The 25248-nt window shown below is 36.3% G+C and overlaps 1 protein-coding gene across 5 annotated transcripts in view; it reads left to right on the top strand.

Annotated features, from left to right (window-relative positions):
* Positions 1-25248, top strand: part of LOC149787228 (embryonic polyadenylate-binding protein-like) — a 79774-nt gene that overhangs the window by 48256 nt on the left and 6270 nt on the right. For 2 of the 5 annotated variants that reach the window (XM_089977724.1, XM_089977725.1), the window contains exons 10-12: positions 11984-12245; positions 15306-15380; positions 20593-21072. In XM_089977724.1, coding sequence (XP_089833850.1) covers positions 11984-12245; positions 15306-15380; positions 20593-21072 — 817 coding nt within the window. Of the gene's footprint in view, positions 1-11983; positions 12246-15305; positions 15381-20592; positions 21073-22209; positions 22332-25248 lie in introns of all 5 variants that reach the window. The other 3 variants (XM_089977728.1, XM_089977726.1, XM_089977727.1) reach the window with 3 other exon arrangements.

Raw genomic sequence — 25248 nt, 5'->3', positions numbered from 1 at the left:
ATTGCAGGTTACCATTGAACCAGCCCAATATGACTGATTTGGTGTGTCTTTGGGCAAGGGACTCTACTCTAGTTGCCTCAGTATGTCCTCCTTGTATTGGTGGCACTCTACAGTTTCGTATTTTGCATAAGGGTTAGGATTTTAAAGAAAAAGAATTTCCCTGGCTTTCATCACTGGTTATACTGGCTATTTAAAAAAGACCTTGTATGTCTTAGGTATAATTCAAAGAACCTTTAATTCCCTTTATTTTGGTGTATGATTGATGGATGTAATATGGGTTATAGAGTATACAGCTTGGCCTTACTCCAGATGTGCACCTTTCAAAAAAGTGCTAGCTGCACTTGATCATTTTCACTTCCTGAACAGAGGTAAATTGTAAAAAAAAGAACCGATAACTTTTTTTTACATTTTATATATTTGGTAATTCATTCATTGCACTTTCAGAAGTTGGTATTGTCTAGTCTGGCAAAATTAATTTTCCCTATTTTAATAGCTGCTATGGATAGTGTACTTTAGCCTAATTCAGGCTGATTTTTTAGCACAAGGGAGCAGTCATTTTAGTTAGCAGTGTGTTTAAATCATGTACAATTTCCAAAAGTACAATATCCAAAGAAATATCATCCACATTACTTTAATGTAGCATAGAGGTATGCCAACATTCTCTCCACTGTGTATGTTTTAAATGCAAACAACTTCACCTTATATATGTCACTCTCACAAAAGTACATAATAACTGGTGAGCGCCCCCATTGTTGTGCCACAAAACTTAAGACGAAACCGAAACAAAATGTCTGAACAGAATTTGATAAATCGGACACAAAGCATTCAGGTTTCAAGCTTTTCAAGCTTGTACAACTAATTCTAATCTGCAATAAAAGATGGCTGTCATGACTGAAAATAGGTAAACCTTGAAATGATTTCTCCAAAACCACTGATCAGAATTTGCTTCAAATTTGACAGGAAGCATCCAAGTGTGAGGCTCTTTTAAGTTCATACAAATGATGCTGATCTGTAATCAAACATGGCCACTATTGCTAAAAAGAGCAAAAATCTGAAATGACTTCCCCAATCTTTAGAACAGAGTATGATCAAACTTGACAGAAAACAGCCAGGTATGAAGCCATTTAATGTTTATACAAATGATGTGGACTGGTCATCAAATATAGCCAGAATTAAAAAAAATGGAATAACCTTTAAATGACTTCTCCAAAACCAATGAACAGAATTTAGCCAGGTTTGACTGAAATCATCCTGGCATGAAGCCGATTAAAGTTTATATGAATGATGCTGATCCACAATCAAATACAGCTGCAGTTACTAAAAATAGGAAAAGTTTTGCATTACTTGCCATAGACGGAACAAAAGTATCACCACCAAATGTGTCTGAAATCATAGAGGGATTTCAATTTTATACAAATTATGCCTATCCAACATCAAATGTGGCCACCATTTTTTAAAATAGAAAAATCTTTATATTACTCGATAAAAAAATCTATAAATTAATCAATAAAAACTCTAGAAATTACTCGATAAAAAATCTATATATTACTCAATAAAAAATCTATAAATTACTCTATAAAAACTGCTCAGTAGAAATTTTAGACTGATATAGAGGGATTTCAAATTTGTACAGATGATGCTGATCCACCATATCCACCATATCCTATCCACCTTATCCATCATATCTTATCCACCATATCCACCATATCCTATCCACCATATCCACCATATCATATCCACCATATCCTATCCATCATATCCACCATATCCTATCCACCATATCCACCATATCCTATCCACCATATCCATCATATCCTATCCACCATATCCACCATATCCTATCCACCTTATCCACCATATCATATCCACCATATCCTATCCACCATATCCTATCCATCATATCCACCATATCATATCCACCATATCCTATCCACCATATCCACCATATCCTATCCACCTTATCCACCATATGATAGCCACCATATCCTATCCACCATATCCATCATATCCTATCCACCATATCATATCCACCATGTCCACCATATCATATCCACTATATCCTATTCATCATATCCACCATATCATATCCACCATATCCTATCCACCATATCCTATCCACCTTATCCACCATATGATAGCCACCATATCCTATCCACCATATCCACCATATCCTATCCACCATATCCATCATATCCTATCCACCATATCATATCCACCATGTCCACCATATCATATCCACCATATCCTATCCATCATATCCAGCATATCATATCCACCATATCCTATCCATCATATCCACCATATCATATCCACCATATCATATCCACCATATCCACCATATCCTATCCATCATATCCACTATATCCTATCCACTGTATGCTAACCATCATATCCACCATCAAATATGGGAATCATTACTAAAAGCAGAGACCATTTAAATGACCTTTTCTGAAAACTGCTTGATGGAATATGAGCAAAACTTGCTGATTCCCATGAGCCATCAAATTTATAGAAATGATTCCCATCTACCAACAGATATGTCTGGCAGTACTTAATATAGAACACAAATTTGAAACGACTGCTCGGACAAATGCACAGCAGAATTTGACCACATTTGACAGAAAGCTTTCTGGTATTAAGATCTTTTAAATCCATCAAAGGTGATGAAGATTTAAAGTTTATGTAAATGATCCCAGTCTGCCATTAAATATGGCTGCTGTTACTAAAAATAGAAATACCTTTCATAACTTCCTATAGATAAGTACTAGACAAAATTTTGAGGAAAGTAAACAAACTGTCCTAGTTTTAAAACCTGTCAGATTTGTTAGGTGTGTCACCTATCTCATTGGGGTCCTGTATTCAAGGTCAAGGTATTTTAGGGTTTCTGTCACACCTACTTGTCTTCTCTATAAATTGAAAGTGATTTGAGCAATGAAACTTTATATCCTGTACATCATCATTTGAAGATTGTGGAATACCACATTCAAGATCTGTGTCATGGCTTAATGCTTTTGCTCACACATTCCTCTTGATTCTAAAATGTTTGAGCCATTTGAGATTATTTGATGAAACTTGGTATATTTGTCTTTCGCCTTTAGGTGTGTTGTGAACACATTGGGAGTCCAGTCTACAAGGTCAGGGTTAGGACTCAATATTTAAAAATTTTTCTCACATGTTTCATTCCACTATAGCTCTATATTTGATTGAGATGAAAGAATGAAGCTTGGTATCCTTAAGCATCTTTAGAACTTGTGTTACTTACCATTTGAATTACATCTTCAAGGTCACAGTCACAGCTTTAATGCTGAATGTTTTCTTTGACACCTTCCAGTCTCTAACTTAGGGGCTCCTTCAGATTAAGCTTGTATTACTTATTTATAACAAGGTCTGTTCAAGTACAAGAAATCTTTTTAATTATTTCATAACAATTTCCTTTCCACATTAAAACTTTAGAACACTTTCATCTTTAGGATGAATTTCGCTATACTTAAACATTATCATTAGAAAGCATCTCATTAGGGGTCACATCTTCAAGGTCTTTTAGTCAGTATTTTATGTTTTCATTCAGCACTAAGAAGTTAGTGTTATGACTGGTCGGCCTGGTGTCTGGATAATGTGACTGGGTGGGACATTATGCTGCATGCCCCAGTGCTAGACATCTCTATAAACTGCCATAGTAGCGATATGACTGACATTTTTTTAAAGCTACATTCAAAATCTTCCCAAAAAACAACACAAACACATAATATAACATTAAAGATATTTGAGAGTAGGGGATAAGACTTGCAGTATTTGTCCTGCAACACATTTGTGGTTTTTATTCTTTCCGTGGGGTTTCTCGGGTTCTTCCTCCACCATTAAAAATGGCCACCATGTATAGCCTATCTTGTGCTGAAAAATGGCATTAAACCCTAAAACAACAACAACAGCTTTAAGGTCAAGTTTACAGGTCAGTAATTTACATTTTACTAGCATCTTCCCTTCTGTTATACAGTAGTCCCCCTCTTGTAAGGCCACCCCTAATGCAGCTGGGAAGTGGCCTTATAATGCGGGTGGCCTTTCTAGAGGGGTATGACAAATGCAAATAGTAAATACATATGAAAAAAGTCACAAGTACATTTAATTTTAAATATTTAATATTTTAATTAAAAAATCACATGCATGATGTGAAATAAATGTGAAACAAACTTTGTCATCATTTGCAAAAGAATGCTATGAATAACCATTGATATAGTTTTAAAACTGTCTTTATAATTATGCTACAATTCACATCATCTGTCACTTTGTTGGTAACAGTCTAAAAAACAAACCAGTCTCGTCACATTAAAAATATCCTTGCTGTCATATCCCCTGCATATATCGTTTAGTCTTTTGTTCCAATCTTTGACAACTTCATTATTAACATCAGCTGATTCGCCGCTAATGACAGAACACTTGATATTGTGTCGCACTTGAAATCTGTGCAACCATCCGTTACTTGCGGTAAAGTCGTCATATCCCAGTTCAACTGACAAAATTTTTGCTTTTTCTTGTCTTTCAAATCAGGATACAAATGTCTCCTGGCTCAAACAATCTTCCTTTCTTCGTCCATTTCACCTTTCCACTTCTGCAGAATTGTTTCATTATCTTTCACGATATTGTTTATCTTAGTCTTCCCAATGTTAGTTTTCTGCAAGGATCCTCGACGACCGCCCCCCACCCCCCATCAGTTGAATTACTTTCACGTTCTCCTCTAAACTGAGAATTTTTATTTTCCTCGATGACATGTTGATATTTTTGTATTAAGTTATTCATGTTGCCAACTACAATACTGATAAAACAATTTTGTATGCATCTAAACAAATTGCTGTGTGTTTTTAAAGGAAGTGATCTTGTCACGTGATTCGTTAGTCGCAGTCTGGTACCCTATTGTTTTTATACATTTCTTGAAACTAAGTGAGATGCCAAAATGGCTTCGATATGTACCATTAACATCACGCAGATTTGACCTCGCGGTCGCTAGAATTCATAATTTTGACAATTATTGTCAGTAGTAATAGCCACTGATTACCAAAGTGAACAAGCTCAACATCTTACTAAGGGAAGCCATAAAGGCTGTTAAACCATTTTCCTGCTGGCTTGTGTATTGTACATCGATACTGCCACTTCTCAGCTGTTACTACTGTTCGATAATTGTAATCTTAACAATTATCAGAGTGACTAAACCGGACATCTTATGATAACACAGCAGTAAGGCTAATTGGATTACATGTACGTACCCTTTTGTATGGATTAAAATTTGAGTCTTTCTTGGTTTTTATGGAATAAATTTGGCTTCTCGTGAGGCGTAAATGATACAATAGTAACCTTAGTGGTAAATGTACTTTACTCAACACTTCTTTCAGTAACGAAAACCTGACATCGGGAAACAGAAATCGGATTACTTAACACATGTTATGAATACAATACTGGTTCTGGATACATATTCAAATAAAATGCAGCCGCTTGTGAGGGGTAAATTTTATAATTTTGCACTAATATGCTGGTCGCGTTAGCCGGGTGGCCTTTCACGAGGGGTACTTTTGAACACAAACTCGTCAGTGCCAACGGATTCTGGCCGTAAGGAGCGGGTGGCCGCTGGTCAGGGGGGCCATTCAAGAAGGGGACTACTGTATAGTAAGCAGTTTAAGGTAAATAAATGAAATTTTGTGTATGTTTATACTGTGGCTAGATGATGTGTTGTATTCAACATTTTCATAATGGTCAAAGTGACATCTTTAATGGTTTCTTTTGCTTTTGCTTCATCTTAAAAGCTGTGTGAGTTTCAGTGAGGAACCATGGTACAATTATGTTTCACATGATTTGAAGATAGAGTGAAAATATTGAGCGGTAGAGTTGAGCTTTCATTTGCTTGCCTGATCTGGTAAGTGCTGACTTCAAGCTGGCTGCTGTTGCTGTTTAATGAAAAGAATATTAGAAGGGTCAAAGAATAAGATCCAGAAAATAACCTTTCACACAATCAAATTTAGGTCACAATCAAATTTAGGTCATGAACATACCGGTAATTTATATATATATTTTTATATATATAAAAGCGGGTTGAATTTCCCTTTATAAAGCAGAGTAGAACTATTGTACTATCCCTGTATCTGTACTGATAAAAGAATACACATATGTATAGCCTCCACTCAACCATTCACTCTTTCTAGACCCTATGCAACAGTTTGGAGTGGGAATCATAGCACCTACCCCAGGAATAAAAGGGTAAATGTACATGCATGTACATTATTTTGGTGATCTTTTTGTGATTAGCTCAAATTTTTTATATAGTGCTTGTATACCTGCAGTCATGAAACTTGTGAGGGAATGAACTTCATAAGCACTATGCTTAGATCGCAAAAGTAGGGCACTGTGACTCAAATTTCAGGCTTCACTTGCCTGTGTTAAATTTTGTTTTCTTTTTCAAACTCATTTTATTCAGAAATTATCTAAGTAGATGGTTGCTATACTGTTATCACAGTAGTAGGTCACTATGACTCATATGTCATATTTCATTGATTTTTGTTTACTTTTTGTGTTCTAAGTTCATTTCATAAACACTGTTCATGCTAGAATCATCAGGTTAGATTTTATTTCTGTTAGTATCACACCATTACAAAAAAAGGACCCAGTGACCAACATTTACTGGCTTATGTTACATTATGATTTAGTTGCTATACTGTTATACCTAGAATCATGAAACTTTGTGATGGAATGCATACTACACCCTCATTACAAATGTAGGTCACTGACAACAAATTTTCATATTTTCCACTGTTTGTGCAAGAATCATCGAAATAGATAATTATATCAATCTTAGTACCCTTACAACAAGATGTTACTCTGACATTCATTTCAAAATTTACTGCATAACTTAAGTTTGTGCATTTATCTCATGATGACAGACTGTAGGTTTCTTCTAGGATGAAAATTGGTAATTAGGTGCATCTCTGTTACACCTAATACCACCAAATATCAAGATCATTTTATGGCTTACTAACATTTGTTAATTATTGTTTGTTCGCTTCATGTCCATGCTGTTTATATCCTAGCCATCTCAAAATGTCAGTGTAGTTGAAAATCAGTATGTTTATTCAGTTGTAATTACTGTACACTATATGTTGTGATAGGTTCCTCTCAGCAGGGGAACTGTGTATTGTATACATGAAAGAGTATTGGAATTATATAATTAGACTGCATATTGCATCCTTTTCATGTGAACCATCCACGTATTGGTTTATCAAGATAATTATTGACGTATTAACCATGCTTGTTGGCTGTCACCTCAGAATTACTCAAAGCCTGTGACTTTCACTTGGTAAAATCTGTATTTTTGGGTGGACAATAATAATAGCTTATGAAAAAGAATTTAGAAACAATAATATTAAAAATAAAAAATAATTCCTGTATTTTTTATCAATTCATGGTATGATTTCTTTGATGTGATAGAATAATATATTATTTTCATTATTATGTTATTGTATTGTATTATGTATTTTATATCCTGTCACAGTATGTATGTATGTATGTATGTATGTATGTATGTATGTGCATGTGGGTATATGTATTTATGTGTATGTGTGTGTGCATGTTTGTGTATGTATGTATGTATGTGCTTATCTGCATATATATGTATATGTATATGTGTGCATGTTTGTGTATGTATGTTTATATGTGTGTGTGTGTGTGTGTGTGTGTGGATGGATGGATCAATGGGTGGATGAGGTTTAATGGTATGTCAACACAATATTGGCTATTCAGTACTAATTAAAAGTTTTAACTTTGAAAGGATTAAAAGGCAAAAGGTAAAAAATAACTAATATTGAAAAACCTTATCTAGAAAAAGGAGCATCATTTCAATGTCATGATCACTTCAGTCTGAAGTTATTTTCTACATGATAATTAATGTTTACAATGGCTATTGCAGGTTTTGTAGAGCTGAGCCATGTAATTACTGATTATGCTGTTTTAGCACTTGTCTGATTATAAGAGTAGATTTTATTTATAGATTTATCAACCCTTATTTCTCTATTTTATGGCATCTTGTGTATCACAGTCAGAGTTTTATCATTAAGGTCAAGGTCACTGATCAATTTCATCCCTATATCTGCACTTTTACTCAAATGGCATTTGTAACTTATTTTTTTCCGTGTCTGCCTCCTAACTCTGGTTTTGTGACTTTTCTTTAAACAGTAAACATTCTTTTCTTCAGTATATTTTTCAGCTACTTGGAGTTGTGAGCAATAAACATTGTTATGTCTCTGTCTAACATTAATTTTAGGTCTGATGTTTAATTCAAGCATGCATGCAAAACAAGCTAAATGGTGTCAAAAGGAGCTTGTAAAAATAAGTTATTTAAAATGCTGTATAGTCATTATTGTCCCTCATCTGGTTAAACATCTGTTTATCGACACACTGCCTTTCCACTCTGTAGCTTTAAAGCCATCTGAAACATAGGGAGGAAACTCGGTATAAGTATACTTCATTATTTGATATTGTGTCATGTAGTTGTTGTTGTTGTTCTAGGGTATAATGCAATTTTTCAGCACAAGATAGGCTTTACATGGTGGCCAGTATAACTGGTGAAGGAAGAACCCTGGAAAACCCAGGGAAGAACCACCAACCCACAAGAAGCTACTGGCAGGCTTTCCCACATACCCACAATATGTGTCATGTAAACATTGGGTCTATGGCCTCCAAGGGTACATCTTACTATTTTTATTTTTCCATTACCCTTTCCCTTCTGGATAATAACTTTAAAGGCATTTGAGATCAAGGGATGAAACAAGGTATACTTGTACATAATAACTCGAAGGTGTGTTGTGTAATACACTATATCATAACTGGAGGGTGTGTTGCATACTGCATTAGGGTCATATCATAACTAGAAGGCGTATTGTGTACTACACTACATCATAATTGGAGGGTGTGTTGTATACTACACTACATCATAACTGGAGGGTGTGTTGCATACTGCATTAGGGTCATATCATAACTAGAAGGCATATTGTGTACCACACTACATCATAATTGGAGGGTGTGTTGTATACTACACTACATCATAACTAGAAAGTGTGTTGTGTACTACACTACATCATAACTGGAGGGTGTGTTGCATACTGCATTAGGGTCTTAACTTTCCTTACCAGTATAACTTTAAAACCATTTGAAATTAAGAGATGAAACTTGTCATACTTGTCCATCATGCTTAGAAAGTGCTGGGTCAAGGTCTAGCTTAGTATTCTAAATCAGAAATTGCTGGGTCAAGGTCTTAGCTCAGTATTCTACATCCGAAAGTGCTGGGTCAAGGTCGTAGCTCAGTATTCTTCATCAGAAAGTGCTGGGCCAAGGTCTTGGCTCAGTGTTCTACATCTGCTTGTGCTGGGTCAAGGTCTTAGGTCAGTATCTACATCAGAATGTGCTGTGTCAAGGTCTTAGCTCAGTATTCTACATTAGAAAATGCTGGGTCAAGGTCTTAGCTCAGTATTCTACAACTGTAAGTGCTGGGTCAAGGTGTTAGCTCAGTATTCTACATCAGAAAGTGCTGGGTCAATGTCTTAGCTCAGTATTCTACATCAGAAAGTACTGAGTCAAGGTCGTAGCTCAGTATTCTTCATCAGAAAGTGCTGAGCCAAGGTCTTGGCTCAGTATTCTACATCTGCTTGTGCTGGGTCAAGGTCTTAGCTCAGTATTCTACATCAGAAAGTGCTGCGTCAAGGTCTTAGCTCAGTATTCTACATCAGAATGTGCTGGGTCACAGTCTTAGCTCAGTGTTCTACATCAGAATGTGCTGGGTCAAGGTCTTAGCTCAGTATTCTACTTCTGAATGTGCAGGGTCAAGGTCTTAACTCAGTATTCCACATCAGAAAGTGCTGGGTCAAGGTCGTAGCTCAGTATTCTTCATCAGAAAGTGCTGGGTGAAGGTCTTGGCTCAGTATTCTACATCTGCTTGTGCTGGGTCAAGGTCTTAGGTCAGTATCTACATCAGAATGTGCTGTGTCAAGGTCTTAGCTCAGTATTCTACATCAGAAAATGCTGGGTCACAGTCTTAGCTCAGTATTCTACAGCAGAAAGTGCTGGGACACAGTCTTAGCTCAGTATTCTACATCAGAAAGTGCTGGGTCAAGATCTTAGCTCAGTATTCTACAACTGTAAGTGCTGGGTCAAGGTCTTAGCTCAGTATTCTACATCAGAATGTGCTGGGTCACAGTCTTTGCTCAGTATTCTACATCAGAATGTGCTGGGTCAAGGTCTTAACTCAGTATTCTACATCAGAAAGTGCTGCATCACAGTCTTAGCTCACTATTCTACATCAAAATGTGCTGGGTTGCAGTCTTAGCTCAGTATTCTACATCAAAATGTGCTGGGTCACAGTCTTAGCTCAGTATTCTACATCAGAAAGTGCTGGGTCAAGGTCTTAGCTCAATATTCTACATTAGAAAGTGCTGGGTCAAGGTCTTAGCTCAATATACTACATCAGAAAGTGCTGTGTCACAGTCTTAGCTCAGTATTCTACATCAGAAAGTGCTGAGTCAAGGTCTTAGCTAAATATTCTACACCAGAAAGTGCTGGGTCACAGTCTTAGCTCAATATTCTACATCAGAAAGTACTGGGTCAAGGTTTTAGCTCAGTATTCTACAACTGTAAGTGCTGGGTCAAGGTCTTAGCTCTGTATTCTACATCAGAAAGTGCTGTGTCATGGTCTTGACTCAGTATTCTACATCAGAAAGTGCTTGGTCAAGGTCTTAGCTCAGTATTCTACAACTGAAAGTGCAGGGTCAAGGTCTTGGCTCACTATTCTACATCAGAAAGTGCATGGTCAAGGTCTTAGCTCAGTATTCTACAACTGAAAGTGCATGGTCAAGGTCTTAGCTCCGTATTCTACATCAGAAAGTGCTGTGTCAAGGTCTTAGCTCAGTATTTTACATTTTTATCACACTCTTCCTTCTACTCTACAGTTTTAAAGTCATTTTAGATTAAGGATTGAAACTGGGTATAATGTATGTCTTGTAATTATTTTTGCACAAATGAAACAAATTTAAGGTACAAAAGTTTATGTTAGAATAGTTAAGATGTGATTGTGTGTGATAAATTAAAAGACCTGGCATTGAGGATGACTCTAAAAAACTTATATAATCATCAGTATAAAATTCACATGCAACCAATGTAATTGTAAAATTACCTTATATTTTTTAATTCAGAAAAATATTGTTAAATTTAAAACTTTTATGAAAAATTTTAAGATTTCAGTAATAAAACTTCTGTGTACCAAAAATTAGTTTAAAAAATTAATAAAAATTTTATGTCTCAACTGTGCATGCAAAATTACACCAGTAGATGGTATGTTTCTGTAGACACATAAGGAATCTCATGTCCACATTGGGATCTTATATTGTGATACAGTGTAACCTAGATCTTATACAAACCATTGTCACAAGAAATGTCCGATAAAAGCCATTGTTGTTGCCTTGGATACAGTTATGAATTATGATTAAGAATTTATTCCTATTTATGGCATTGTATGGAACTTGACAGATAAATGGATGAGAGATAAAACAAATTAGACTGGATTTTACAACATGGTCACAAGCACAGGAAACATCTTTTTATATGGAATACAATAATTACACATAGACAAATCTTAAATTGTCAAACCAGAAACTGAGAAATATTTGAGAATACTTTACATTTGCCCTCAGCCATTATCAGAAGGAATTCTGAGTAGACTGTAACAGTTGATGTCAAAACACATCCTGTTTAATGAATAAAGTAAAATTAAATTTTAGTAGTCACAAACAAAAGCTTGGTGTTGTTTATTTGAATGCTATGTTTCTCCCAAGTTTTTGAATTATAGACAATGAATCTACTGACTTTGAGTCACATGATGATACATGGAGAAGAGTTTGTAAGGAATGATGTAGCTTCCATCAGCATTTGTATAGTTCTTGTTTTCTTTCTTCTTTAGGCTGATGATGATCATTTTCATCAACCACCAAGGTCACCATCTCCTCCACAAAGGTCACTGACACCTCCATGGTCACCATCTCCTCCACAAGGGTCAATGACATCTCCATGGTCACTACCTTCTCCACCCAGGTCACTATCACCACCATGGTCACCACCAGAACATTTAAGACCAGGAACATCATCACCTCAGCCTGGATCTTCAGGAATGTTAGGACAATCAGAACTAATTAACTCTGAAAGAACTACATGGAATTTGAAAGGTAATTTTCCAATAAATAGCATCACTTGTGTAAAAACATTACAATTAATTATTGTCAACACCTTTGATAACATTTCCCATTTTCTAAAATTTATTAGTTTTTCACAGAAACATGCAACCTTGACCAGTGTAGTGATTAGAACTTAAAATCTTTCTCCTCCAGACTCCTTTTCCTTCTCCTCCACCTTCTCTCCACTGACTAGATTTCCTTTGACTTAGACTGTTTCAGTTAGTCTCACTTCTGGCTCCAACTCTTGAAGACTCAGGACTCTACCAAACCCAAAGTTCTGTGTCTCCTAAAAAGCTTCCTTTTCGTAGCTTTGTTTTTCCTTAGAATCTACCTCTATAAGTTTTACCATGAAATTATGAGTGGCTTCTCTCAGAGTAACCCTATTGTCAGCAGTCTGTCTAGGTGAAACTAACTTTTCATTTACAAGTTCTGAAAGTTATCCTTCGGATCGGAATTATAATCACACCTATTTCAATCCCAACTGGATATTGCTGTGAACCGATCCAATCAAACTTAGCGGACAATGTCCCTCTCACTGTCTGTCAATGTGGGTATGGATAAGAACACACCTTGTTCACCCCACTGGCTTCCCTCTGATCTTAGGACTAAGCTGTAACACATAGGTGTGATATGGCAAGCCTGTGTCACATGATGTGAGCGGTCGCCTTTGCCAACTCAAGTTTCCGGTCTCTGGCAGGTCACGGTAACATTGCGTAAAAGTTTAACACTAGCCTGTGGCAATACTTTTACATCTAACACATGGCTACAGTAATATTTCCAAGACATTAGATTATAGCTTATACATGACTTTATAGCTGGGGCTTAGTGAACATGACTGTTTCTATTGGTTATTTACAAAAACTTGGCTGATTGATTAAAACTTAAGTTCATTATATAAAATGGAAACAATAAATTTACAAGGGAAAGGCAGGTCACAGGCAATTTCATTTCCATGGTAAGTCACAGATTTTCTACCCTCATGCTTGGCTCATCACAAATGATCAGTCTTCCTGTATATATTTTTGAGCAATGCCAATAATTGCTTCATCCAGGCTAGAAGGCTGAGGTCTTTGTGCAGTGTGAAGAATCTTTTATAGCTGGTTAGGTAGGAAACATGTTCATCCAATTTTGTCCCCATCTGAGCACAATGCCAGACGTTCTTTTTTTCCAGTTCAAAGAGAAAGAATGTTTAGTTTCTACCATTATTGGCTATAGGGCTGCCATGCAAAACATGCTCAAGTTCTGTAATGACCTGTCCATTAGGTTGGACCCTCATCATTTGGATTTCATCAGGTATTTCAAGCTGCAGAGACCAGTTTCTTGCTCAATGATGGCAAGATGGAACCTCTTGTGTGATTTGTGGCCTTTCTTGAAGTCTTCTTATGAGCCATTTAGTGATGCTTCCTTTGAGAACCTTATCCTTAAAACTGTCTTTCTCATCTCCTTAGTATCGGCAAGAAGGAGTGAGAATGATGAGTCAGTTCTTTCCTTTACTTTCCTGGGTGTCTGGCAAAGAACCAGCTGTTTTTGTTAGCTTCACTCATTGTTGAAATCCCCAGTCTTAGTCATATTTTTCCTGGGGATGATCTACTCTGCCCAATTATGGCTTTAATGTTTTATTTAGCTGCATCAGAATGAAGAAGAAAGGGTATAAAGCATGTCTTCCTACCTATTAAGGGGTCTTCTGATATTTGGTATGGACCATTTCTAGGCAGATTGTCTTCACTATCAAGAACGCTTATAATTTCCTTACCGAGACCGACCATTCTTCCGTGAGAATTAAAGCCCATGAAGTTACATCTTTCACCATTTCCAGGGCGTATCCTAATCATTCTTCACTGGAGAATGTTATGAGAGCTGCATTGTGATGGTTACACACTACTTTCTCTTCATTTTACTTTCCGTCATTGATACAGCAGAATTAAGGCATTGTCTCCTTTGGCCCGATAGTAATGGCACAATAAGGTGCCCAACCTTCTTCCAGCTACGATAGTTAACATTCATACCATAAGGATAAGAGCACTCTTTTTTTCCAGTTTCTTGAAGCCATCAGCCTCCCTCCAAATTGACACTAGCAGCAGGTATTGTGTTACTGCTATTAAAATGCAGAGTAAAACAGATTTTCATTATGTAATACTTCTCGCCATTGCAAGATTTCCTCATTTCACCATGTTCTGATGTCCAAGGTATAGTCTAGGTTCCAGTCAAAGAGGATGGCTTGTTTTGATGCTTTATGGCACAGCAAACAAGTAGGTTATTTAGGGCTGCGGCAGCTGGAGTTAAGTGCCTTGCCCAAGGACAAACTATGATAGCAGATTTGGACTGGTCCATTGGTATGAGGTGTTATCTGCATTGATCTGTGATGTGGGAGTTAGACTAGGTTTGTGTAGTCTCTATTCTAGGTGTTCTAGAACCTTCCAAACTAACTGGAGGAAGGAATTATGAGCTTGGACAAGACTTATTTCCTGGAAGAGGTAAGTATGGCAAGATCAACCAGGAGTATTACATAATTAAAGTTAATTTATGCTTTCCTCCCAACCACCACCAAAGCAGAACCTCCAAAATCTACTTCTTACCCCTCAGTTTAGTTTCTCAGTAGCCTCTAAAAACAAGTCAGGAAATGGCTAGAATCACTTTTGGATCATCTGGACCCCAGTAGGTTCCACACAGTAACTCTACTTCTCCACAATTTACCATCGTCCAATGTTGTCGATGGCTTGCACTTTGGGTGAGGAGATATCCTTTCAACTTTGGGATCAATAAGCGAAGATTAAGGTCACTTTGACAAAACAAGGAGAAATGATTTCTGTGCAATGACAATAGTTCTACATCACATAACTGGCCCAAACTTTGTGGATGGATTGTGCTTGGGCTAAGGATGAAGACTTTTGATTTTGGGGTCAAAACATTTAGGTCACTGTGCCTGAATAATTGTTATTTCTGCCCCAACGTTTTTAGTCATCTACACAGAGGACTATTAAATATGGGGCAGGTGTGTAGTGTGCAATTCCTTGTACTCTTGTTACCTCATTAGTTACCATTTTTTTTCAGAGTTTGAAGAAACAGATGAAGCCAACCCAGATTATGAAGAGTCTGATCACTTGCAGTGTTTCCTTGATGCCCTGGGTAAGTAAGCTTCTAAACTTGAAAATATTTATATAAATATTGTAATACCTAACTCAGCACACCAAAATGTTATTAAAAACTACATTCCTTCTTCCGTTCCTGAATGCATGCCACCCAGCCATCATTGTTTAGACCGCCATCTGCATCTCTTATAAATGTGTACTCTGTGTTTTATCCTAAATGTGTGTATAAAACCTTTATATGGTCCTTGTAATGTCACGCTGTTGTCATGAGTTTTAATGAATTCATCAAGAAATTCATTTAAAGACATCAACAGTTCTACAAGCCCTGGGATATCAACATTAAGTGGAAAGAACTTTGCATAATAGAAGTCATTGTGTCATATTCATTTTCATGTTGGACCATTGCGTGTGTCATGCTGGAATTTCACATAAATGGTTTAGGAAATGAATTATCTTACCTTCCATGATTTTTGGAATATCAAAGCCAGAAATATGATGCTAGTCCAAAAATTAGAGACTTCAACCATCCAGAGGAGTTTCATTGCCGAAACAGCGGAGATGCAGGAGAGTGATGGAATCAATATGCCCAGCCAAAGAATCATATTTGTCAGACTTTTGTTGAACAATGAGTTAGAACTAATGTTACTGTTCATTATTGTAAGTTCTTGGTTATGTAGAATTTGTTATTTTACTTTAATGTGCGAAATAGTATGTATTTGATAGGGACTATTTTTAACCGTATTACGACTCATTGCATCAGCAGTACGTTGTACTCTCACTCGATTTGCATCGAAATTCACTTGTCCGTTTTGTTCAGTTCTACTTAATCATAGGTATGAATATATAAATAAGATTAAAAGTAAAAACTCACACCACGGACATTGAGAGGACACTTACTTCTGTCTAAATTTTGTGTGCAGAGGGATTTTTTCATGCAGTTAGAACAGTTGACTCGGTTACCGCCATGGCTAACCCTGAGAAGGACAAACATTGATTGGCTAACTAAGGTCATGTGACCTAAATAGGAGTCTGTAAATATGAGTGCAGACAGTACACTGGCAGATAGCTGTCAGAGCGGCAAAGTATGAACATCTAAGTAGAAAAGAATTTCGGCAAATCATCACTTATATATATTTTTACACAACCGATATTAACTTTGGCACTTTGACATCCCATAACTGAATCTAATTGTTATGAGAAGTTTTAAATAGATTTATTACATGATTGCCATTGAATTTAAATGCTTTAGAATTGCTATATAATTCTTTATAAAACTGCTGCTATCTCCCACCACACTGCTCAAGTACACTTGTACCTAAATTATAGTTTTTATTGAGATCACGCTATCATGTCAGAATGTATCATAGTCAATCCAATATTTAGCTGTTAATATACACAGGAATTTAATAGTAGAATTAATTTTACCATAATATGGTGTATTATTTTCTTTTAGCATTTAGACAATTAAGTCTGATTTATATTATCAAAAGCCGATAGTGTTGTGATGAACACTGTGTTTATGTAAAATCACTATGCCATATTGAGAAGCATGTTCTATATCACCTTTATTATTTACTAAAAAGCATTTTCAGTCTTGAACTCTGGTGTTTTCGATATATAACACACGGGGTGTTACAATATATACAGGAATAATTGACATTACATAGTGCATTCAGACATCTTTAGGGAAGCTTTTATTGGTAGAACATTGGACTTGTAATCCAAGGGTTGCAGGTTCAATACCTGCTTGGGTTAGCTACCTCACTGTCATTGGAAAAGGCACATATCTCCAAGTATGTCATCATGATATAGGTAGCCAATAACTATGATGTCTGCAGTGTGGCAGTTTATAGTGATGTCTAGCACTGGGGCATCATGCCACAGACATGTAGTATGATGTCCCACCCAGTCACATTATCCTGACACCAGGCCAACCAGTCCTAACACCTCTTCAAGCTCAGCACCAAGCGAGGCAGCTGTTAGTACCATTTTGTAAGTCTTTGCTATTACTTGGCCAGGGATCAAACCCACTACCTCCTGCATCCAAGGTGGATGCTCTAACCACTAGGCCACTGGAGCAGTGACAGGTTTGGTAAAATCAGGTATAACTCAATATCTGTTTATTGATAAAGACAATCTTTTTGAATAGAACAATATTATATACGGGAGAAAATATGGAAATGTGGTTATGAAGGAAGTCTGTATACTCCATTTTATTTTTCTGAGATACTGTGCTAGATATTTAAATAGTGATTATTTCTTAGAAATTGTATATTGTTTCAGCATACCAGAGAATTAGGCAGTGATTAATTTTCTCCAGGTATTGACTATAGTTTTAGAGTGCTTGAGAATTAGAAAGTGATTATTTCTATTCCAGGCATTGGATATTGTTTTAAACTACTAGATTAATGTAGATGTAGTTTTAGAGTATTAAAGAATTAGGCATTGATTAATTCTCTACAGGCATTGAATATAGTTTCAGAGTACTAAAGAATTAGGTAGTGACTCCCTGGGGATTGGATTTAGTATAGAGATAACCAGCTTTGGATAAACTGGATTATGTTTACAGCCAAGGAAATTTTCAACACTAGTAAATTAAATAAGATCTTCAGTATTTGCATAATTTTATATTCATGTTAAATGCAAAGCTTGAAATAAAATGTATTTTTAGTATATGCAATCCCCTGTTTTCTCCTTTATCATATTCATGTTATAAAAGTTTGAACAAAGTGGCACCTTTAACTTTTGTTTATGTAGCTGTTTAATTACCATCATGGCAGATTTAGATTGGTGGGGAGGTTTTCAGTCAAAATCACTTTTACCAGTTGAAGGGTAGTTTTTTCAGTGAAAAACATAGATAGTTGGTCTTTTAAATAAAACTCTACACCCCTTTTGAAAATGAACCACAGTCAAATTAGAATTCTATATTCACACTTGAAAAAGTTGACTGTAGCACATTAAGGTATACGAGACTGCATAGAAAAGGAAGAAATACACATGTGGTCAGATTCTAGGGCTCCAAGTAGGTCTAATATATTGGTCACAGATGGCTACGACTTCCTTAAGTCACCATTTGCAGACATGTTGTCTTCAAATGAACCATGTGAAATATAGCTTGAAATATCAGCATTGGTTCTTAAGTAGGTCATGTGAGAAGGGTCCTTCATTGTAGTTTTTTTATGTATGTATAAAGCCCAATCTCTAGAGAGATATAAGTGTAGTTTTTGCTAATATGTGGCAAAAGAGCATAATCTAAGCATAAAATGTGTACATTTTATAAAAAATGAACAATTATCTTTGCTACAATCCTGGATCTTCAGCAGGTCAAAATACTTGGCTAAAGTGGGCAAAATCTATGTGGATTAGAACCAGAATACAAAACGAAAATATACTAATACATTATTTATAGTCAACACTCACTATAACTAGTCTACATGTCTAACTTTAGCCAAATAATATGAAGTCCACATATTCTGCAAGGGGCATGACAGTGTCCTCAATCACATATTCTTTTTTTCTAATTTATAAAGCAGTGTTGATTTGTCCTTTCTGCCAGTGTCATGTCATATTGACATGTAGTTTTTACCAGTGTCATGTCATATTGACATGTAGTTTCTACCAGTGTCATGTCATATTAACATGTAGTTTCTACCAGTGTCATGCCACATTGACATGTAGTTTTTACCAGTGTCATGTCATATTGACATGTAGTTTCTACCAGTGTCATGTCATATTAACATGTAGTTTCTACCAGTGTCATGCCACATTGACATGTAGTTTTTACCAGTGTCATGTCATATTGACATGTAGTTTCTACCAGTGTCATGCCACATTGACATGTAGTTTCTGCGTGTCATGTCATATTGACATGTAGTTTCTACTAGTGTCATGTCATATTGACATGTAGTTTCTACCAGTGTCATGCCACATTGACATGTAGTTTCTACCAGTGTCAGTCTGACCTCAATTATGGTTGCTCTGGTGACCATTTTGAAAATCATATTGCTGCTCCTTCTAGATGGATAGTCATATTTGTAAATGGTATTTTTACCAAAGGACTTCATATAATATTTCGTTGATCCTAAATGAATATAGTTCCATTGGATAATCCAAGATGGCCACCACAGTGGCCATCTTTAAATCATGATATGACTTCTTCATATCAGCATGGAGTTTATAAATTTAATGGTGACTGGTTGGTCTTAAATAAAAGTTGTAATAATCTGTCCATCTTGAAAATGCTATTGCTACTCCTAGATGACATTGGTTTTCACCAGAAATCCTATGTCTTGCTGGTACCTAATGAAATTGGTACTGATCTTCATCCAGTATGGCTATTATGGCAGCCATCTTGAAAATCTTGCTATTGCTACTTCTTCTAAATGGAAAGTCATATTGACATGGCATTTTCACTATAGGACTAATTAGGATATGCAATTGATCCTGAATGATAATGGTGCCAGTCTGAACATAAATATAGCCCCCATGGCAGCCATCTTGAAAATGTTCTTTTTGTTACTTGTCCTGAATGGAAGTCATATTAAAATAGAGTTTTCTTATGGTATTGAGTTGGTCCTGATTAAAATTAATTGACATCCGTTATGGCCACGATCTTGAAAAAATCCTTCAGAATGGATGGTTGTATCAACATAGAGTTTTCACCAAACCACTTCTTACTTACCAAACCACTTCTTACTTATAATGTACAGCTGATGCCCCACAGACAACCAATATGGCTGCCACAATTAACATGTTGAAAAACTAATTTTCCAGAATGGACTAGCATGTAGTTGTTACCAAAAGTATTCTGATGGTGTCTAGATTGTCTTCAATCAAAGTGGTGCTGATTTTAAAGCTAATTTTATTCAGTTGCAACACTCAGCACTTAAAAAGAAGAAATAGTCTTGTCTTGTGTTCCTGTAAATTTGTTTGAACAACAGAGCATCAGTCCCATTAAAGGACTCTTGTTTTATTATAGACTTGTCCATCATGTAGCATGGGTGGGATGCTGTGGAAACAGAGCATCAGTCCCATCAAAAGACTCTTGTTTTATTATAGACTTGTCCATCATGTGGCATGGGTGGGATGTCGTGGAAACCGAGCATCAGTCCCATCAAAGGACTCTTGTTTTATTAGAGACTTTTCCATCATGTGGATGGGTGGGATGCTGTGGAAACAGCTATATTTATGAGCAATTTCTCACCACTCCTGTAGTTTTAATTCTTGAATTGTACTTCATTTTATTTCAGATAATGTCAGGCAAACCCTGCTTGAGAAAAAGGATCTAGTGATCAGGAGGGAATTTGTGTTTGAAGACTTAAACAGAATCTATGGCGGAGATGAGGAACCAGAAATTCTCCAGCACAAAATTTGTGTGGAGTTTGAGGGGGAACAGGGAAATGATTCTGGAGGATTGACCAGAGATATGTTTGCCTCATATTGGAATAATATTACAAGGGATTTTTTCCATGGAGAGGCAGTTAAGGTTCCATGTGTGCCTATAGCAAGATTATTGGAGTCACAAGCCGTGTTTCGAGTTGCAGGAAGAGTCCTGACTCATGCCTTGCTTCTAACTGGATCATTGCCATTAGATGTTGGTGTTTCATTCCTTTGGTCAGCCATAAGACCATTGTCAACTCCTACAGATGAGATAGTTCTTAAGGATTTCAGCAAATTTGTTTCAGCTGCAGAAGCAAGGGCTATAGCAATGGGTCTAGAGGGAACAGCAGGTGTGTTATATTTCATTATTGCTTGAAATTGTCTTAATTTTGTTTTACTTCAAGGTCTTAAATGTACTGACACATTAGTTCTTGAGATACCAACAAAATTAATTAATTTGGATGTGGGAAGTTTTGGGTTGAACACTGGCGAGTCATTCCAAAGATTTATATGAAAAATGGTACTTACACTGTTTCGCTTGATGCTCATCATTATGAAGTTAGTGTTAGGACTGGTTGTCCTGGTGTTAGGATAATGTAACTGGGTGGGACATCAAGCTACATGTATGTGGCATGATTCCCCAGTGCTAGACACCACTATAAACTGCCACACTGCAGGCATTGTAGTGTTATGGCTGAAAAAGTGTTAAAGCTTTGTTAAAAATCGAAATCGTACTCACACTTTATCTTTCCAGCTGATTGTAATTAGAGAATGAAGTTTTGTAAACTTGCAGACCTGCCAACTCTTACAATTAAAGTCTTACTAAAATGACCCATAAATTAATTGGCAAAAATTTACCAATCATTGTAGTCAAATGCAGTAGCTGCTTAACCATGTTTGTTCCAGATCCAAGTTGTCATATTAGATTCTGTGGAGTTGGTCATGGAACTAGACTAACTTTACAGGAGCACCTCTGTCCATATTTTTTTGCAAAACACTTCCTGGATCAATTTTATTCATAACTGATTTTCTGGAAATTGCATCCAGAAATGTTGAAGTAGAATTGGGAAATCTGTCTATGAAAAGTTATAAAAATCAGCATGGAAGTATAAAAAGGAATTTATGGAAGGAAATCAAAAAAAGCAACAATTATGGTTTTTGGATATTGTGTCATGCTGATTTGAACATGACTTTAGATGTGAGGGATTATTCAAGATCAGGGTCACAGCTTTGTTTTTTAATTTTTCCTTCACACTTTCCAATTCCCTTTATAACTTTAAAGCCATTTGAAATTAAGGAATGAAATTTCATATTCTTAAATGTCATCATAAGAAGGTGTGTTGCATACAATCATTTTAGTGTTATCTTCAAACTCAAGTCATATCTTAATATTGTAAGTTTTCCATCTCACTTTTCCTGCCTGCTGTGTAACTTGTGCCTTTTGAGTCAGTTGAAATTAAGAGATGAAACTTTGTTTCCTCACACAGCATCACCAGAAGGAATGATGAGTGCCAGTTGGGTTCATATCTTAAACATCAAGGTCATTACCAGAAGGTGTGATGAGTGCCATTTGGGTTCATATCTTAACCATCAAGGACTTTACCAGAAAGTATGATAAATGCCAGTTGGGTTCATATCTTAAACACCAGGGTCTTACCAGAAAGTAGGATGAATGCTATTTGGGTTCATATCTTAAACATCAAGGTCATTACTAGAAGGTATGATGAGTGCCATTTGGGTTCATATCATAAACATCAAGGACTTTACCAGAAAGTATGCGGATTCAGCTAATGTGAGTATGTGAGAAAGCTTGCCAGTAGCTTCTCGTGGGTCAGTGGTTCTTTCCGGGGTTTTCCCGGGTTCTTCCTCCACCATTAATACTGGCCGCCATGTATAGCCTATCATGTGCTGAAAAATGGCATTAAAGCCCACAACAACAACAACAACAACCAGAAAGTATGATAAATGCCAGTTGGGTTCATATCTTGAACACCAAGGTCATTACCAGAAGTTATGATAAATGCTATTTGGGTTCATATCTTAAACATCAAGGTCATTACCAGGAGGTATGATGAATGCCAGTTGGGTTCATATCTTAAACGTCAAGGTCATTACCAGGAGGTATGATGAATGCCAGTTGGGTTCATATCTTAAACATCAAGGTCATTACCAGAAGGTATGATGAATGCCATTTGGGTTCATATCTTAAACACCAAGGTCATTACCAGAAGGTATGATGAATGCTATTTGGGTTCATATCTTAAACATCAAGGTCATTACCAGAAGGTATGATGAATGCAAGTTGGGTTCATATCTTAAAAACCAAGGTCATTACAAGAAGGTAAGATACTAGTACTAATATTAGTACCCTTACTCGTACCTCGTGGACAGGGTACTAACATGAGCATATACGTGTTAATGGAGCAAGCCGGGTGTGATTCACACCCGGCGTTCTTTTAGCCTAATAATAGCACTTTAAACATATTCCTCGAATATAATCAAATAAATGTAGTAGTCCTCTTATTTGATACCGGAAGTATCGAAAATCATTGTAGAAATAGTTGTAAAATCTCGTTTACCTTTTCTAGCCGATATTTTCGTTTAGATCGTCCGCCATATTATTTCAAAAAATGATTACTTCCGTTCTCAGCCTCGTTTGTTTGTGTGCCATATAAGGACATTGACGCCTTATTTGGAAATGTAAACAAATCGTAGTAAAAATATTGCGCCGTTTGGGTCAGAAATTCGGTGCATTAAAAGTAAATACAGTTTCTCGGCAACTTTGAAATTCCACCAAGAAGCGATTATTCGCCACTTGATTGATAATAATATAGCGTAGAATATCCAAAATATAGTCTGGCAAGCCTTACGTAGAAAAGGGGTCACAGCGAGTCTTGCGTTATCTGTCATGGCGGACAGGATAAGGTTAGAGTAACCATGCCAATTTATTTTATCGTGTAAGGGCTTAATCAATTCAAAATAAGCCAAACTTCTTTCACAACATGATTATACTTATGTAGTTGATTTCTACACTGTTTGTTTTTCTGACTTAGGTGATGATTTATTTTGCTCCATTACATGATATGGGATTAGTTCATAGCCTCAACCACAAAAAATCAAGTTGAGGCTACGACATCGTAGCTAGTAAGATACATGCCGGTTGGGTTCATATCTTAAACAACTGGTCATTACCAGAAGGTATGATGAATGCCAGTTGGGTTCATATCTTAAACACCAAGGTCATTACCAGAAGGTATGATGAATGCTATTTGGGTTCATATCTTAAACATCAAGGTCATTACTAGAAGGTATGATGAATGCAAGTTGGGTTCATATCTTAAACACCAAGGTCATTACAAGAAGGTAAGATACATGCCATTTGGGTTCATATCTTAAACATCAAAGTCATTACCAGGAGGTATGATGAATGCCAGTTGGGTTCATATCTTAAACATCAAGGTCATTACCAGAAGGTATGATGAATGCCAGTTGGGTTCATATCTTAAACACCAAGGTCATTACCAGAAGGTATGATGAATGCTATTTGGGTTCATATCTTAAACATCAAGGTCATTACTAGAAGGTATGATGAATGCAAGTTGGGTTCATATCTTAAACACCAAGGTCATTACAAGAAGGTAAGATACATGCCAGTTGGGTTCATATCTTAAACACCAAGGTCTTACCAGAAGGTATCATGAATGTCAGTTGGGTTCATATCTTAAACATCAAGGTCATTACCAGAAGATATGATTAATGCCAGTTGAGTTCATATCTTAAGCATCAAGGTCATTACCAGAAGGTACGATGAATGCCATTTGGGTTCATATCTTAAACACCAAGGTCATTACCAGAAGGTACGATGAATGCCAGTTGGGGTCATATCTTAAACACCAAGGTCATTACCATAAGGTATGATATATGCCATTTGGGTTCATATCTTAAATACCAAGGTCATTACCAGAAGGTATGATGAATGCCATTTGGGTTCATTTCTTAAAGGTCATGGTCATGGCTGGATTACACCTTTCCGCTAACATTTAAGCAATTAAAATTCAGGGATGTAGCTTGGGACATGATTCATTAAGAAGTTTAGCTCCTACCACACTGTGATTCTGTCTGGAAGGTCAAAAGGTCATTGCTCAGTATTTTCAGTTTTCCGTTTTGCTTTCCTTTATGCACTGTATCTTGACATCCTTGTGAAATTAAGAGACAAAACTTGATACATGTTTATATCATTATTATACACAGCCTGTCCAACATTTCTGTTTGTTTTTGTTTACTTAATACCCCCTGAACACTTTGAGATATCGTCATGAAATATGGTATGCAGTTATATCATGATTTGATATTATGTCTGTAATTGTATTTGAAGAGTTATTCCCATTTTTATTACAAATTATGTATGTCCATCCAACCAACAGCATTGGTTAATATATACTAAATAATCTTGGTTGTGATATGACTGTTGTCCAATATATAATCAGCTTTGTCAGAGTTTTATAAGCCCACCTGGCCATAAAGCA

The sequence above is a fragment of the Sinohyriopsis cumingii genome, chromosome 12 (genome assembly GCF_028554795.1).
Source record: "Sinohyriopsis cumingii isolate HCF-2022 chromosome 12, ASM2855479v2, whole genome shotgun sequence".
NCBI lineage: Eukaryota > Metazoa > Mollusca > Bivalvia > Unionida > Unionidae > Sinohyriopsis > Sinohyriopsis cumingii.
The sequence above is the reverse complement of the archived record's forward strand: the minus strand, read 5'-3'. Positions and strand labels throughout refer to the sequence as shown.